This window comes from Babylonia areolata, chromosome 10 (assembly GCF_041734735.1).
Source record: "Babylonia areolata isolate BAREFJ2019XMU chromosome 10, ASM4173473v1, whole genome shotgun sequence".
NCBI lineage: Eukaryota > Metazoa > Mollusca > Gastropoda > Neogastropoda > Buccinidae > Babylonia > Babylonia areolata.
In genome coordinates this window covers 616,473-632,992 of record NC_134885.1, presented here as the reverse complement: position 1 = coordinate 632,992, position 16,520 = coordinate 616,473, and the positions used below count along the sequence as shown (strand labels likewise).

General features: G+C 48.2%; 1 protein-coding gene across 1 annotated transcript in view; it reads left to right on the top strand.

Annotated features, from left to right (window-relative positions):
- LOC143286382 (high affinity cationic amino acid transporter 1-like) overlaps positions 1-16,520 on the top strand; it is a 63,612-nt gene that overhangs the window by 29,295 nt on the left and 17,797 nt on the right. Inside the window, exons 10-12 of the mRNA XM_076593923.1 lie at positions 1,816-1,918; positions 2,418-2,578; positions 7,373-7,539. Coding sequence (XP_076450038.1) covers positions 1,816-1,918; positions 2,418-2,578; positions 7,373-7,539 — 431 coding nt within the window. The remainder of the gene's footprint in view (positions 1-1,815; positions 1,919-2,417; positions 2,579-7,372; positions 7,540-16,520) is intronic.

The following is a 16,520-nucleotide window of genomic DNA, read 5'->3' as shown; positions in this document are numbered from 1 at the left end:
TTCAACATCAGCCACGACACATGGGAGCTGAATGCAATGGACAGACCAAAGTGGCGTTCAGCTGTCCACAAAGGCGCCAAATCCTGTGAGGCCAACAGAATCGCTGCAGCAGAGCAACGCAGACAGGCCAGGAAAAGCAGTGCTAGCAAGTCCCCGACAGCCGCCACCATCCCCTGTCCACACTGCGTCAGAACCTTCCGGGCGCGGATTGGCCTGACCAGTCATCTGCGCGCCCACAGAGCCCAACCCACCCACCCCCAGGATGACTAGATGGTCCTCGTTGATCCCGACGGACGAACCACACATTTGTCTGCTGTTCTGTTCTTGCAGGTGAAGAACGTAATGGCTGCTACAAGATACTAGGCTGCATTATTCTGTGGAATATATTTGTCTCGTGATGTTTATTTCTCTCTTTTCTTTTCAATTTCTGTTCATTCTACCCTCCTTTGTCATGTGTCGCCTCACGAACGTTGTGATGGTTATGTGTCTTTGTAATGAATTCCTCATAAACCTTCTTACTGAACAGTAGCTTGCTCGATTGGTTGCTTGCGTGATTGGTCAGCCATATGATTACTTCTTGTTTAATAATTTTCTGTTATTGCTGAATATCTTATCTGTTTACCTAGAAACACACTCACTTACGTGGAAATTTTTTTACATACAGCTTCCTTAGTTGGTGTCATTTATACTTTGTATGTAAGTAACAATATGACTGTCTGTCTGTCTGTCTGTCTGTCTGTCTGTCTAATTTTGCTTTGTGTAGGGATGGGAGGGTGGAGGGGGTGGGGTGGGGGTTCTTTGCTCGTGTCTTTGCTGTTGCTGTTTTCTGCTTTTACGATGCAACTTGTCCTTTCTTGGCTTGTTTCTTTACCTTCATCATTTCATTGTTATTGTCGTCTTGACAAGACATCAAATGCTGGACAGTTATCGATGGGTTGTCTGATTGAATGGATGGACAAGATGATGATATGTATCGTGACAGGACCTTAGTGATGATGGGCTGTCTGATTGAATGGATGGACAAGATGATGATATGTATCGTGACAGGACCTCCGTGATGATGGGCTGTCTGATTGAATGGATGGACAAGATGATGATATGTATCGTGACAGGACCTCCGTGATGATGGGCTGTCTGATTGAATGGATGGACAAGATGATGATATGTATCGTGACAGGACCTCCGTGATGATGGGCTGTCTGATTGAAGTGATCGATAAGATGATGATATGTATGATATGTATGATATCAGTCATAAAATAACGATATGATAAGATGATGATATGTATGATATGTGTGGTGTCAGGATAAGATAATGATATGTATATGTATGGTGTCAGGATAAGATGATATGTATATGTATGGTGTCAGGATAAGATGATGATATGTATGATATGTATGGTGTCAGGATAAGATGATGATATGTATATGTATGGTGTCAGGATAAGATGATGATATTATATGTATGGTGTCAGGATAAGATGATGATATGTATATGTATGGTGTCAGGATAAGATGATGATATGTATGATATGTATGGTGTCATGATAAGATGATGATACGTATATGTATGGTGTCAGGATAAGATGATGATATGTATGATATGTATGGCGTCAGGATAAGATGATGATATGTATGATATGTATGGTGTCAGGATAAGATGATGATATGTATGATCTCAGGATAAGATGATGATATATATATGTATGGTTTGAGGATACGATGATAATAATGATGATATGTATGATATGTATGGTGTCAAGATAAGATGATGATATGTATGGTATGTATATATGTATGATATGTATGGTGTTAGCGATGATGGCTCTGTTGCTGGACCTCAGTGCGCTGATGGACATGATGTCCATAGGAACCTTGTTGGCCTTTGGTCTGGTGGCCGTGTGTGTCCTCATCCTCAGGTCAGTCACCCTCCGTGTGTGTGTGTGTGTGTGTGTGTGTGTGTGTGTGTGTGTGTGTGTGTGTGTGTGTGTTTGTGTGTGTGTGTGTGTGTGTGTGTGTGTGCGCGCGCGCTAGCGCACTGCCGCGAACGGTCAGCATGCACTTCTAGCTAGGCCTGTTTGTATTCGTTTTGCTCCACCCCCACCCCCCGCCCCCTTCCCCCCTATTTTCCCACTGTCCTTCCCAATACTCTGCCTGTCTGTCTGTCTGTCTGTCTGTCTCTGTCTCTGTCTCTCTCTCTCTCTCTCTCTCTCTCTCTCTCTCTCTCTCTCTCTCTCTCAGTGTAGTCTACGAACAAAACTAATCAAAACAACAAAGAAAAAAAGAAAAGAAAAGATATGACTGCATGCAATACCGTTCACGAAACAGGACCTGAAATTAATGTACTGATCCTAATGTTCCAATAGGAAGACACAAATATTCCAGCCAACAAAACCAAATGCCATTGCTCATTGACAGATATGAAAACGACAAGGATCCCGCAGAAAACGGCGTGTCAGGGGTCAAGACCTCTGATGAAACGAGTTCTGGTTTTAAGGTCCGCCACTTGATTAGCTCCCGCTCTTCCACGCCAACTCCGGCCACTGCTAAGATCGCTAAAGTCTCCATCGCTGTCATGTGTAAGTTTTTCTGACACTGTCTGTCGCTCTCTCTGTCGCTCTCTCTGTCCCTGCCTCAGAGTGAAAAAAGAATAATAAATAAATGAATGATAAGTGGAGGTAATTGGTGGTAGTGGAAACAGTAGCAACAACTGATACGATATGATACAGCAGTAGTGGAGGTAGGTAGTGGTAGTGGAATGATAACAGCAGTAGTGGAGGTAGGTAGTGGAATGATACAGCAGTAGTGGAGGTAGGTAGTGGTAGTGGAATGATACAGCAGTAGTGGAGGTAGGAAGTGGTAGTGGAATGATACAGCAGTAGTGGAGGTAGGAAGTGGTAGTGGAATGATACAGCAGTAGTGGAGGTAGGTAGTGGTAGTGGAATGATACAGTAGTAGTGGAAGTAGGTAGTGGTAGTGGAATGATAACAGCAGTAGTGGAGGTAGGTAGTGGAATGATACAGCAGTAGTGGAGGTAGGTAGTGGTAGTGGAATGATACAGCAGTAGTGGAGGTAGGAAGTGGTAGTGGAATGATACAGCAGTAGTGGAGGTAGGTAGTGGTAGTGGAATGATACAGCAGTAGTGGAGGTAGGTAGTGGAATGATACAGCAGTAGTGGAGGTAGGAAGTGGTAGTGGAATGATACAGCAGTAGTGGAGGTAGGTAGTGGTAGTGGAATGATACAGCAGTAGTGGAGGTAGGAAGTGGTAGTGGAATGATACAGCAGTAGTGGAGGTAGGTAGTGGAATGATACAGCAGTAGTGGAGGTAGGTAGTGGTAGTGGAATGATACAGCAGTAGTGGAGGTAGGAAGTGGTAGTTGAATGATACAGCAGTAGTGGAGGTAGGTAGTGGAATGATACAGCAGTAGTGGAGGTAGGAAGTGGTAGTGGAATGATACAGCAGTAGTGGAGGTAGGTAGTGGTAGTGGAATGATACAGCAGTAGTGGAGGTAGGTAGTGGAATGATACAGCAGTAGTGGAGGTAGGTAGTGGTAGTGGAATGATACAGCAGTAGTGGAGGTAGGTAGTGGAATGATACAGCAGTAGTGGAGGTAGGTAGTGGAATGATACAGCAGTAGTGGAGGTAGGAAGTGGTAGTGGAATGATACAGCAGTAGTGGAGGTAGGTAGTGGTAGTGGAATGATACAGCAGTAGTGGAGGTAGGTAGTGGAATGATACAGCAGTAGTGGAGGTAGGTAGTGGAATGATACAGCAGTAGTGGAGGTAGGAAGTGGTAGTGGAATGATACAGCAGTAGTGGAGGTAGGTAGTGGTAGTGGAATGATACAGCAGTAGTGGAGGTAGGAAGTGGTATTTGAATGATACAGCAGTAGTGGAGGTAGGTAGTGGAATGATACAGCAGTAGTGGAGGTAGGAAGTGGTAGTGGAATGATACAGCAGTAGTGGAGGTAGGTAGTGGTAGTGGAATGATACAGCAGTAGTGGAGGTAGGTAGTGGAATGATACAGCAGTAGTGGAGGTAGGTAGTGGTAGTGGAATGATACAGCAGTAGTGGAGGTAGGTAGTGGAATGATACAGCAGTAGTGGAGGTAGGTAGTGGAATGATACAGCAGTAGTGGAGGTAGGAAGTGGTAGTGGAATGATACAGCAGTAGTGGAGGTAGGAAGTGGTAGTTGAATGATACAGCAGTAGTGGAGGTAGGTAGTGGTAGTGGAATGATACAGCAGTAGTGGAGGTAGGAAGTGGTAGTTGAATGATACAGCAGTAGTGGAGGTAGGTAGTGGAATGATACAGCAGTAGTGGAGGTAGGAAGTGGTAGTGGAATGATACAGCAGTAGTGGAGGTAGGTAGTGGTAGTGGAATGATACAGCAGTAGTGGAGGTAGGTAGTGGAATGATACAGCAGTAGTGGAGGTAGGAAGTGGTAGTGGAATGATACAGCAGTAGTGGAGGTAGGAAGTGGTAGTTGAATGATACAGCAGTAGTGGAGGTAGGTAGTGGTAGTGGAATGATACAGCAGTAGTGGAGGTAGGAAGTGGTAGTGGAATGATACAGCAGTAGTGGAGGTAGGTAGTGGAATGATACAGCAGTAGTGGAGGTAGGTAGTGGTAGTGGAATGATACAGCAGTAGTGGAGGTAGGTAGTGGTAGTGGAATGATACAGCAGTAGTGGAGGTAGGAAGTGGTAGTGGAATGATACAGCAGTAGTGGAGGTAGGTAGTGGAATGATACAGCAGTAGTGGAGGTAGGTAGTGGTAGTGGAATGATACAGCAGTAGTGGAGGTAGGAAGTGATAGTGGAATGATACAGCAGTAGTGGAGGTAGGTAGTGGAATGATACAGCAGTAGTGGAGGTAGGTAGTGGAATGATACAGCAGTAGTGGAGGTAGGTAGTGGTGGTGGAATGATACAGCAGTAGTGGAAGTAGGAAGTGGTAGTGGAATGATACAGCAGTAGTGGAGGCAGGAAGTGGTAGTGGAATGATACAGCAGTAGTGGAGGTACTAGTACTTGAGTTTACAGTTGGGCCAGCAGCAAAACGAGAGTTTTGTGAACAGTGGTTTTGTACAGTTTAGTCCTTTGTGAAGGACTATGACTGTCAAACCAGAATGCAAATTGCACTGACTTTTTGGGCGGCAGCCCTGTGAAGGACTATGACTATCAAACCAGGAGGCAAAGTGCACTGACTTTTTGGGCGGCAGCCCTGTGAAGGACTATGACTATCAAACCAGGAGGCAAAGTGCACTGACTTTTTGGGCGGCAGCCTTGGGGCTAGTTGGTCTGTGGGGACCATTTCAGTGCAGACTGTCCTCATCTTGACCGAGAGAGAGGGGGTGTAATCTGGACAAGACACTCTCCACTTAAACCAAAGCCCAGACAGTCGGGACAGCAGTTGCCTCCACTGTTCTGATGGTCATTGTCAGACATGACTGATTCTGATGGTCATTGTCAGACATGACTGATTCTGATGGTCATTGTCAGACATGACTGATTCTGATGGTCATTGTCAGACATGACTGATTCTGATGGTCATTGTCAGACATGACTGATTCTGATGGTCATTGTCAGACATGACTGATTCTGATGGTCATTGTCAGACATGACTGATTCTGATGGTCATAGTCAGACATGACTGATTCTGATGGTCATTGTCAGACATGATTGATTCTGATGGTCATTGTCAGACATGACTGATTCTGATGGTCATTGTCAGACATGACTGATTCTGATGGTCATAGTCAGACATGACTGATTCTGATGGTCATTGTCAGACATGACTGATTCTGATGGTCATAGTCAGACATGACTGATTCTGATGGTCATAGTCAGACATGACTGATTCTGATGGTCATTGTCAGACATGATTGATTCTGATGGTCATTGTCAGACATGACTGATTCTGATGGTCATTGTCAGACATGACTGATTCTGATGGTCATAGTCAGACATGACTGATTCTGATGGTCATTGTCAGACATGACTGATTCTGATGGTCATTGTCAGACATGACTGATTCTGATGGTCATTGTCAGACATGACTGATTCTGATGGTCATAGTCAAACATGACTGATTCTGATGGTCATTGTCAGACATGACTGATTCTGATGGTCATTGTCAGACATGACTGATTCTGATGGTCATAGTCAAACATGACTGATTCTGATGGTCATTGTCAGACATGACTGATTCTGATGGTCATTGTCAGACATGACTGATTCTGATGGTCATTGTCAGACATGACTGATTCTGATGGTCATAGTCAGACATGACTGATTCTGATGGTCATTGTCAGACATGACTGATTCTGATGGTCATTGTCAGACATGACTGATTCTGATGGTCATAGTCAAACATGACTGATTCTGATGGTCATTGTCAGACATGACTGATTCTGATGGTCATTGTCAGACATGACTGATTCTGATGGTCATAGTCAGACATGACTGATTCTGATGGTCATTGTCAGACATGACTGATTCTGATGGTCATTGTCAGACATGACTGATTCTGATGGTCATAGTCAGACATGACTGATTCTGATGGTCATAGTCAGACATGACTGATTCTGATGGTCATTGTCAGACATGACTGATTCTGATGGTCATTGTCAGACATGACTGATTCTGATGGTCATTGTCAGACATGACTGATTCTGATGGTCATAGTCAGACATGACTGATTCTGATGGTCATAGTCAGACATGACTGATTTTTCAGTTTGAGCATCTCACTCATGTTGGAAGATTTGTCTCAAACGTCTCTGTGAGTTTTATCATATGTGCCTATTTATAATGCTGTTGTCTCTGTGTGAGTTTTATCATATGTGCCTATTTATAATGCTGTTGTCTCTGTGTGAGTTTTATCATATGTGCCTATTTATAATGCTGTGACATATGTAAATCAAGTTATCACAGAAGGTGGAAAAATATTAATGTCGTTGTACATTCTATCGCGTCTCTTCAGTGTACTTGTCCTTTCTTATTCCTGTTGTACTGTGGGACAGGTGGTCAATACCAAAATGCATCTACCTGCTTATCTATTACCATCGTGAAGACAGATTTTGTCATTTATGGTCTTCCTATAACTTCTGTCTAGCTGTCCTGATATTTGTATACTCCTGCTAATAAAACGTCGTTTCACTTTGGAAAGACGATATGAATGTTCAGGTTTAACATGACAAGTATCTCCCAAGTGGCCTGGGCTGTTATTTCAGGTCTAATATCTACCTGTACATGACAGTTATATCCCAAGTGGCCTGGGCTGTTATTTCAGGTCTAATATCTACCTGTACATGACAGGTATTTCCCATGTGGTCTGAGCTGTTATTTCAGGTCTAATATCTACCTGTGCATGACAGGTATCTCCCAAGTGGCCTTGGCTATTACAGTCACTACGGGATACGAACTGTTGGCCGGGCTGTCGGTGTGGACTGTCCTCTTGGCGTCTGTCCTGAGCCTGACCATCCTGGCCTGTGTGTTCGTCATCAGTCGTCAGCCACAGAATCCCGTCCACTTGAAATTCAGGGTAACGGAGCGGCCTGGGCTTTGTAGAGGGGGGGGGGAGAGGCAGAGAGATACAAAGGAGAGAGAGAGGAGGGGGGAGGGGGAGAGGCAGAGAGATACAAAGGAGAGAGAGAGGAGGGGGGATGGGGAGAGGCAGAGAGATACAAAGGAGAGAGAGAGGAGGGGGGAGGGGGAGAGGCAGAGAGATACAAAGGAGAGAGAGAGGAGGGGGGAGGGGGAGAGGCAGAGAGATACAAAGGAGAGAGAGAGGAGGGGGGAGGGGGGAGAGGCAGAGAGATACAAAGGAGAGAGAGAGGAGGGGGGAGGGGGGAGAGGCAGAGAGATACAAAGGAGAGAGAGAGGAGGGGGAGGGGGGAGAGGCAGAGAGATACAAAGGAGAGAGAGAGGAGGGGGAGGGGGGAGAGGCAGAGAGATACAAAGGAGAGAGAGAGAGAGAGGAGGGGGGAGGGGGGAGAGGCAGAGAGATACAAAGGAGAGAGAGAGGAGGGGGAGGGGGGAGAGGCAGAGAGATACAAAGGAGAGAGAGAGGAGGGGGAGGGGGGAGAGGCAGAGAGATACAAAGGAGAGAGAGAGAGAGGAGGGGGGAGGGGGGAGAGGCAGAGAGATACAAAGGAGAGAGAGAGAGAGAGGAGGGGGCAGGGGGGAGAGGGGAGAGATACAAAGGAGAGAGAGAGGAGGGGGGAGGGGGGAGAGGCAGAGAGATACAAAGGAGAGAGAGAGAGAGAGAGAGGAGGGGGTAGGGGGGAGAGGGGAGAGATACAAAGGAGAGAGAGAGGAGGGGGGAGGGGGGAGGGGGGAGAGGCAGAGAGATACAAAGGAGAGAGAGAGAGAGAGGAGGGGGAGGGGGGAGAGGCAGAGAGATACAAAGGAGAGAGAGAGAGAGAGGAGGGGGGAGGGGGGAGAGGCAGAGAGATACAAAGGAGAGAGAGAGAGAGGAGGGGGGAGGGGGGAGAGGCAGAGAGATACAAAGGAGAGAGAGAGAGAGAGGAGGGGGGAGGGGGGAGAGGCAGAGAGATACAAAGGAGAGAGAGAGAGAGAGAGAGAGAGGAGGGGAGAGGGGGGAGAGGCAGAGAGATACAAAGGAGAGAGAGAGGAGGGGGGAGGGGGGAGAGGCAGAGAGATACAAAGGAGAGAGAGAGAGAGGAGGGGAGAGAGGGGGGAGAGGCAGAGAGATACAAAGGAGAGAGAGAGAGAGGAGGGGAGAGGGGGGAGAGGCAGAGAGATACAAAGGAGAGAGAGAGGAGGGGGGAGGGGGGAGAGGCAGAGAGATACAAAGGAGAGAGAGAGGAGGGGGGAGGGGGGAGAGGCAGAGAGATACAAAGGAGAGAGAGAGGAGGGGGGAGGGGGGAGAGGCAGAGAGATACAAAGGAGAGAGAGAGAGAGGGGAGGGGGGAGAGGCAGAGAGATACAAAGGAGAGAGAGAGAGAGAGAGAGAGGAGGGGAGAGGGGGGAGAGGCAGAGAGATACAAAGGAGAGAGAGAGGAGGGGGGAGGGGGGAGAGGCAGAGAGATACAAAGGAGAGAGAGAGAGAGAGGAGGGGGAGGGGGGAGAGGCAGAGAGATACAAAGGAGAGAGAGAGAGAGGAGGGGGAGGGGGGAGAGGCAGAGAGATACAAAGGAGAGAGAGAGAGAGAGGAGGGGGAGGGGGGAGAGGCAGAGAGATACAAAGGAGAGAGAGAGAGAGAGGAGGGGGGAGGGGGGAGAGGCAGAGAGATACAAAGGAGAGAGAGAGAGAGGAGGGGGAGGGGGGAGAGGCAGAGAGATACAAAGGAGAGAGAGAGAGAGGAGGGGAGGGGGGAGAGGCAGAGAGATACAAAGGAGAGAGAGAGAGAGGAGGGGGAGAGGGGGGAGAGGCAGAGAGATACAAAGGAGAGAGAGAGGAGGGGGAGGGGGGAGAGGCAGAGAGATACAAAGGAGAGAGAGAGAGAGAGGAGGGGGAGGGGGGAGAGGCAGAGAGATACAAAGGAGAGAGAGAGAGGAGGGGGGAGGGGGGAGAGGCAGAGAGATACAAAGGAGAGAGAGAGAGAGGAGGGAGAGAGGGGGGAGAGGCAGAGAGATACAAAGAGAGAGAGAGAGAGGAGGGGAGGGGGTGAGAGGCAGAGAGATACAAAGGAGAGAGAGAGACGAGAGAGAGGAGGGGAGAGGGGGGGGAACGAGGGCAGAGAGATACAAAGGAGAGAGAGAGAGAGGGGGGAGGGGGTGGGGGGGGGGGGGGGGGGGGGGGGGGGGGGGGGGGGGGGGGGGGGGGGGGGGGGGGGGAGAGAAAAAAAGGGGGAGGAGAGGGGGGGGGGGGGGGGGGGGGGTGGGGGGGGGGGGGGGGGGGGGGGGGGGGGGGGGGCGGGGGGGGGGGGGGGGGGGGGGGGGGGGGGAAGGAGGATACAAAGGAGGAGAGAGGAGGGGGGGGGGGGGGGGAGGCAGAGAGAACAAAGGGAGAGAGAGGGGGGGGGGGGGGAGAGGCAGAGAGTACAAAGGAGGGGGAAGGAGAGGGGAGGGGGGGGAGGGGGGAGAGGCAGAGAGATACAAAGGAGAGAGAGAGGAGGGGGGGGGGAGAGGCAGAGAGATACAAAGGAGAGAGAGAGAGAGAGGAGGGGGAGGGGGGAGAGGGGGAGAGATACAAAGGAGAGAGAGAGAGAGAGAGGAGGGGAGGGGGGGAGAGGGGAGAGATACAAAGGAGAGAGAGAGAGAGAGGAGGGGGGAGAGGAGAGGCAGAGAGATACAAAGGAGAGAGAGAGGAGGGGGGAGGGGGGAGAGGCAGAGAGATACAAAGGAGAGAGAGAGAGAGAGAGAGGAGGGGAGAGGGGGGAGAGGGGAGAGATACAAAGGAGAGAGAGAGAGAGAGGAGGGGAGGGGGGGAGAGGCAGAGAGATACAAAGGAGAGAGAGAGGAGGGGGGAGGGGGGAGAGGCAGAGAGATACAAAGGAGAGAGAGAGAGAGAGAGAGGAGGGGAGAGGGGGGAGAGGGGAGAGATACAAAGGAGAGAGAGAGAGAGGAGGGGGGAGGGGGGAGAGGGGAGAGATACAAAGGAGAGAGAGAGAGAGGAGGGGGGAGAGGAGAGGCAGAGAGATACAAAGGAGAGAGAGAGGAGGGGGGAGGGGGGGAGAGGCAGAGAGATACAAAGGAGAGAGAGAGGAGGGGGGAGGGGGGAGAGGCAGAGAGATACAAAGGAGAGAGAGAGAGAGAGGAGGGGGGAGGGGGAGAGGCAGAGAGATACAGAGAGAGAGGAGGGGGGAGGGGGAGAGGCAGAGAGATACAAAGGAGAGAGAGAGAGAGGAGGGGGGAGGGGGGAGAGGCAGAGAGATACAAAGGAGAGAGAGAGAGAGAGGAGGGGGAGGGGGGAGAGGGGAGAGATACAAAGGAGAGAGAGAGAGAGAGGAGGGGAGGGGGGGAGAGGCAGAGAGATACAAAGGAGAGAGAGAGAGAGGAGGGGGGAGGGGGGAGAGGCAGAGAGATACAAAGGAGAGAGAGAGGAGGGGGGAGGGGGGAGAGGCAGAGAGATACAAAGGAGAGAGAGAGAGAGAGGAGGGGGGAGGGGGAGAGGCAGAGAGATACAAAGGAGAGAGAGAGAGAGAGGAGGGGGAGGGGGAGAGGCAGAGAGATACAAAGGAGAGAGAGAGAGAGAGGAGGGGGGAGGGGGAGAGGCAGAGAGATACAAAGGAGAGAGAGAGAGAGAGGAGGGGGAGGGGGGAGAGGGGAGAGATACAAAGGAGAGAGAGAGAGAGAGGAGGGGAGGGGGGGAGAGGCAGAGAGATACAAAGGAGAGAGAGAGAGAGGAGGGGGAGGGGGGAGAGGCAGAGAGATACAAAGGAGAGAGAGAGAGGAGGGGGAGGGGGGAGAGGCAGAGAGATACAAAGGAGAGAGAGGGAGAGAGGAGGGGGGAGGGGGGAGAGGCAGAGAGATACAAAGGAGAGAGAGAGAGAGGAGGGGGAGGGGGGAGAGGCAGAGAGATACAAAGGAGAGAGAGAGAGAGGAGGGGGGAGGGGGGAGAGGCAGAGAGATACAAAGGAGAGAGAGAGAGAGAGAGGAGGGGAGAGGGGGGAGAGGCAGAGAGATACAGAGAGAGAGAGAGAGAGAGGAGGGGGGGAGGGGGGAGAGGCAGAGAGATACAAAGGAGAGAGAGAGAGAGGAGGGGGGAGGGGGGAGAGGCAGAGAGATACAAAGGAGAGAGAGAGGAGGGGGGAGGGGGGAGAGGCAGAGAGATACAAAGGAGAGAGAGAGGAGGGGGGAGGGGGGAGAGGCAGAGAGATACAAAGGAGAGAGAGAGAGAGAGGAGGGGGAGGGGGAAGAGGCAGAGAGATACAAAGGAGAGAGAGAGAGAGGAAGGGGGAGGGGGAAGAGGCAGAGAGATACAAAGGAGAGAGAGAGAGAGGAAGGGGGAGGGGGAAGAGGCAGAGAGATACAAAGGAGAGAGAGAGGAGGGGGGGGAGAGGCAGAGAGATACAAAGGAGAGAGAGAGGAGGGGGAGGGGGAAGAGGCAGAGAGATACAAAGGAGAGAGAGAGGAGGGGGGGGGAGAGGCAGAGAGATACAAAGGAGAGAGAGAGGAGGGGGGGGGAGAGGCAGAGAGATACAAAGGAGAGAGACTGGAGAAGGGGGGGGGGGAGAAAAGGTGTCAAATTTAACACCAGCAGTGCTTGACGCTTCCGATATCATTCACAGAGGGACATTCTATTCAGGGGGAACAAACATGGGATCTGGAAACCAAGGAATCGTCTGCCTTTCTTCCCTTTACCCCTGTTTACTGTTTGTTCAGGGACTGTTATTGTTGTTCCCTTTACCCCTGTTTCCTGTTTGTTCAGGGACTGTTATTGTTGTTCCCTTTACCCCTGTTTGTTCAGGGACTGTTATTGTTGTTCCCTTTACCCCTGTTTGTTCAGGGACTGTTATTGTTGTTCCCTTTACCCCTGTTTGTTCAGGGACTGTTATTGTTGTTCCCTTTACCCCTGTTTACTGTTTGTTCAGGGACTGTTATTGTTGTTCCCTTTACCCCTGTTTGTTCAGGGACTGTTATTGTTGTTCCCTTTACCCCTGTTTGTTCAGGGACTGTTATTGTTGTTCCCTTTACCCCTGTTTACTGTTTGTTCAGGGACTGTTATTGTTGTTCCCTTTACCTGTTTACTGTTTGTTCAGGGACTGTTATTGTTGTTCCCTTTACCCCTGTTTACTGTTTGTTCAGGGACTGTTATTGTTGTTCCCCATAACCCTGTTTGTTCAGGAACTGTTATTGTTGTTCCCTTTACCCCTGTTTACTGTTTGTTCAGGGACTGTTATTGTTGTTCCCTTTACCCCTGTTTACTGTTTGTTCAGGGACTGTTATTGTTGTTCCCTTTACCCCTGTTTGTTCAGGGACTGTTATTGTTGTTTCCTTTACCCCTGTTTTCTGTTTGTTCAGGGACTGTTATTGTTGATCCCTTTACCCCTGTTTGTTCAGGGACTGTTATTGTTGTTCCCTTTACCCCTGTTTGTTCAGGGACTGTTATTGTTGTTCCCTTTACCCCTGTTTGTTCAGGGACTGTTATTGTTGTTCCCTTTACCCCTGTTTACTGTTTGTTCAGGGACTGTTATTGTTGTTCCCTTTACCCCTGTTTACTGTTTGTTCAGGGACTGTTATTGTTGTTCCCTTTACCCCTGTTTGTTCAGGGACTGTTATTGTTGTTCCCTTTACCCCTGTTTACTGTTTGTTCAGGGACTGTTATTGTTGTTCCCTTTACCCCTGTTTGTTCAGGGACTGTTATTGTTGTTCCCTTTACCTGTTTACTGTTTGTTCAGGGACTGTTATTGTTGTTCCCTTTACCCCTGTTTACTGTTTGTTCAGGGACTGTTATTGTTGTTCCCTTTACCCCTGTTTGTTCAGGGACTGTTATTGTTGTTCCCTTTACCCCTGTTTTCTGTTTGTTCAGGGACTGTTATTGTTGTTCCCTTTACCCCTGTTTACTGTCTGTTCAGGGACTGTTATTGTTGTTCCCTTTACCTGTTTACTGTTTGTTCAGGGACTGTTATTGTTGTTCCCTTTACCCCTGTTTACTGTTTGTTCAGGGACTGTTATTGTTGTTCCCTTTACCCCTGTTTGTTCAGGGACTGTTATTGTTGTTCCCTTTACCCCTGTTTATTGTTTGTTCAGGGACTGTTATTGTTGTCCCCTTTACCCTGTTTGTTCAGGGACTGTTATTGTTGTTCCCTTTACCCCTGTTTACTGTTTGTTCAGGGACTGTTATTGTTGTTCCCTTTACCCCTGTTTGTTCAGGGACTGTTATTGTTGTTCCCTTTACCCCTGTTTGTTCAGGGACTGTTATTGTTGTTCCCTTTACCCCTGTTTGTTCAGGGACTGTTATTGTTGTTCCCTTTACCTGTTTACTGTTTGTTCAGGGACTGTTATTGTTGTTCCCTTTACCCCTGTTTGTTCAGGGACTGTTATTGTTGTTCCCTTTACCTGTTTACTGTTTGTTCAGGGACTATTATTGTTGTTCCCTTTACCTGTTTACTGTTTGTTCAGGGACTGTTATTGTTGTTCCCTTTACCCCTGTTTACTGTTTGTTCAGGGACTGTTATTGTTGTTCCCTTTACCCCTGTTTGTTCAGGGACTGTTATTGTTGTTCCCTTTACCCCTGTTTGTTCAGGGACTGTTATTGTTGTTCCCTTTACCCCTGTTTTCTGTTTGTTCAGGGACTGTTATTGTTGTTCCCTTTACCCCTGTTTACTGTCTGTTCAGGGACTGTTATTGTTGTTCCCTTTACCTGTTTACTGTTTGTTCAGGGACTGTTTTTGTTGTTCCCTTTACCCCTGTTTACTGTTTGTTCAGGGACTGTTATTGTTGTTCCCTTTACCCCTGTTTGTTCAGGGACTGTTATTGTTGTTCCCTTTACCCCTGTTTTCTGTTTGTTCAGGGACTGTTATTGTTGTTCCCTTTACCCCTGTTTGTTCAGGGACTGTTATTGTTGTTCCCTTTACCCCTGTTTGTTCAGGGACTGTTATTGTTGTTCCCTTTACCCCTGTTTGTTCAGGGACTGTTATTGTTGTTCCCTTTACCCCTGTTTACTGTTTGTTCAGGGACTGTTATTGTTGTTCCCTTTACCCCTGTTTACTGTTTGTTCAGGGACTGTTATTGTTGTTCCCTTTACCCCTGTTTACTGTTTGTTCAGGGACTGTTATTGTTGTTCCCCATAACCCTGTTTGTTCAGGAACTGTTATTGTTGTTCCCTTTACCCCTGTTTACTGTTTGTTCAGGGACTGTTATTGTTGTTCCCTTTACCCCTGTTTACTGTTTGTTCAGGGACTGTTATTGTTGTTCCCTTTACCCCTGTTTGTTCAGGGACTGTTATTGTTGTTTCCTTTACCCCTGTTTTCTGTTTGTTCAGGGACTGTTATTGTTGATCCCTTTACCCCTGTTTGTTCAGGGACTGTTATTGTTGTTCCCTTTACCCCTGTTTGTTCAGGGACTGTTATTGTTGTTCCCTTTACCCCTGTTTGTTCAGGGACTGTTATTGTTGTTCCCTTTACCCCTGTTTACTGTTTGTTCAGGGACTGTTATTGTTGTTCCCTTTACCCCTGTTTATTGTTTGTTCAGGGACTGTTATTGTTGTTCCCTTTACCCTGTTTGTTCAGGGACTGTTATTGTTGTTCCCTTTACCCCTGTTTACTGTTTGTTCAGGGACTGTTATTGTTGTTCCCTTTACCCCTGTTTACTGTTTGTTCAGGGACTGTTATTGTTGTTCCCTTTACCCCTGTTTGTTCAGGGACTGTTATTGTTGTTCCCTTTACCCCTGTTTACTGTTTGTTCAGGGACTGTTATTGTTGTTCCCTTTACCCCTGTTTGTTCAGGGACTGTTATTGTTGTTCCCTTTACCCCTGTTTTCTGTTTGTTCAGGGACTGTTATTGTTGTTCCCTTTACCCCTGTTTACTGTCTGTTCAGGGACTGTTATTGTTGTTCCCTTTACCTGTTTACTGTTTGTTCAGGGACTGTTATTGTTGTTCCCTTTACCCCTGTTTACTGTTTGTTCAGGGACTGTTATTGTTGTTCCCTTTACCCCTGTTTGTTCAGGGACTGTTATTGTTGTTCCCTTTACCCCTGTTTATTGTTTGTTCAGGGACTGTTATTGTTGTCCCCTTTACCCTGTTTGTTCAGGGACTGTTATTGTTGTTCCCTTTACCCCTGTTTACTGTTTGTTCAGGGACTGTTATTGTTGTTCCCTTTACCCCTGTTTGTTCAGGGACTGTTATTGTTGTTCCCTTTACCCCTGTTTGTTCAGGGACTGTTATTGTTGTTCCCTTTACCCCTGTTTGTTCAGGGACTGTTATTGTTGTTCCCTTTACCTGTTTACTGTTTGTTCAGGGACTGTTATTGTTGTTCCCTTTACCCCTGTTTGTTCAGGGACTGTTATTGTTGTTCCCTTTACCTGTTTACTGTTTGTTCAGGGACTATTATTGTTGTTCCCTTTACCTGTTTACTGTTTGTTCAGGGACTGTTATTGTTGTTCCCTTTACCCCTGTTTACTGTTTGTTCAGGGACTGTTATTGTTGTTCCCTTTACCCCTGTTTGTTCAGGGACTGTTATTGTTGTTCCCTTTACCCCTGTTTGTTCAGGGACTGTTATTGTTGTTCCCTTTACCCCTGTTTTCTGTTTGTTCAGGGACTGTTATTGTTGTTCCCTTTACCCCTGTTTACTGTCTGTTCAGGGACTGTTATTGTTGTTCCCTTTACCTGTTTACTGTTTGTTCAGGGACTGTTTTTGTTGTTCCCTTTACCCCTGTTTACTGTTTGTTCAGGGACTGTTATTGTTGTTCCCTTTACCCCTGTTTGTTCAGGGACTGTTATTGTTGTTCCCTTTACCCCTGTTTTCTGTTTGTTCAGGGACTGTTATTGTTGTTCCCTTTACCCCTGTTTGTTCAGGGACTGTTATTGTTGTTCCCTTTACCCCTGTTTGTTCAGGGACTGTTATTGTTGTTCCCTTTACCCCTGTTTGTTCAGGGACTGTTATTGTTGTTCCCTT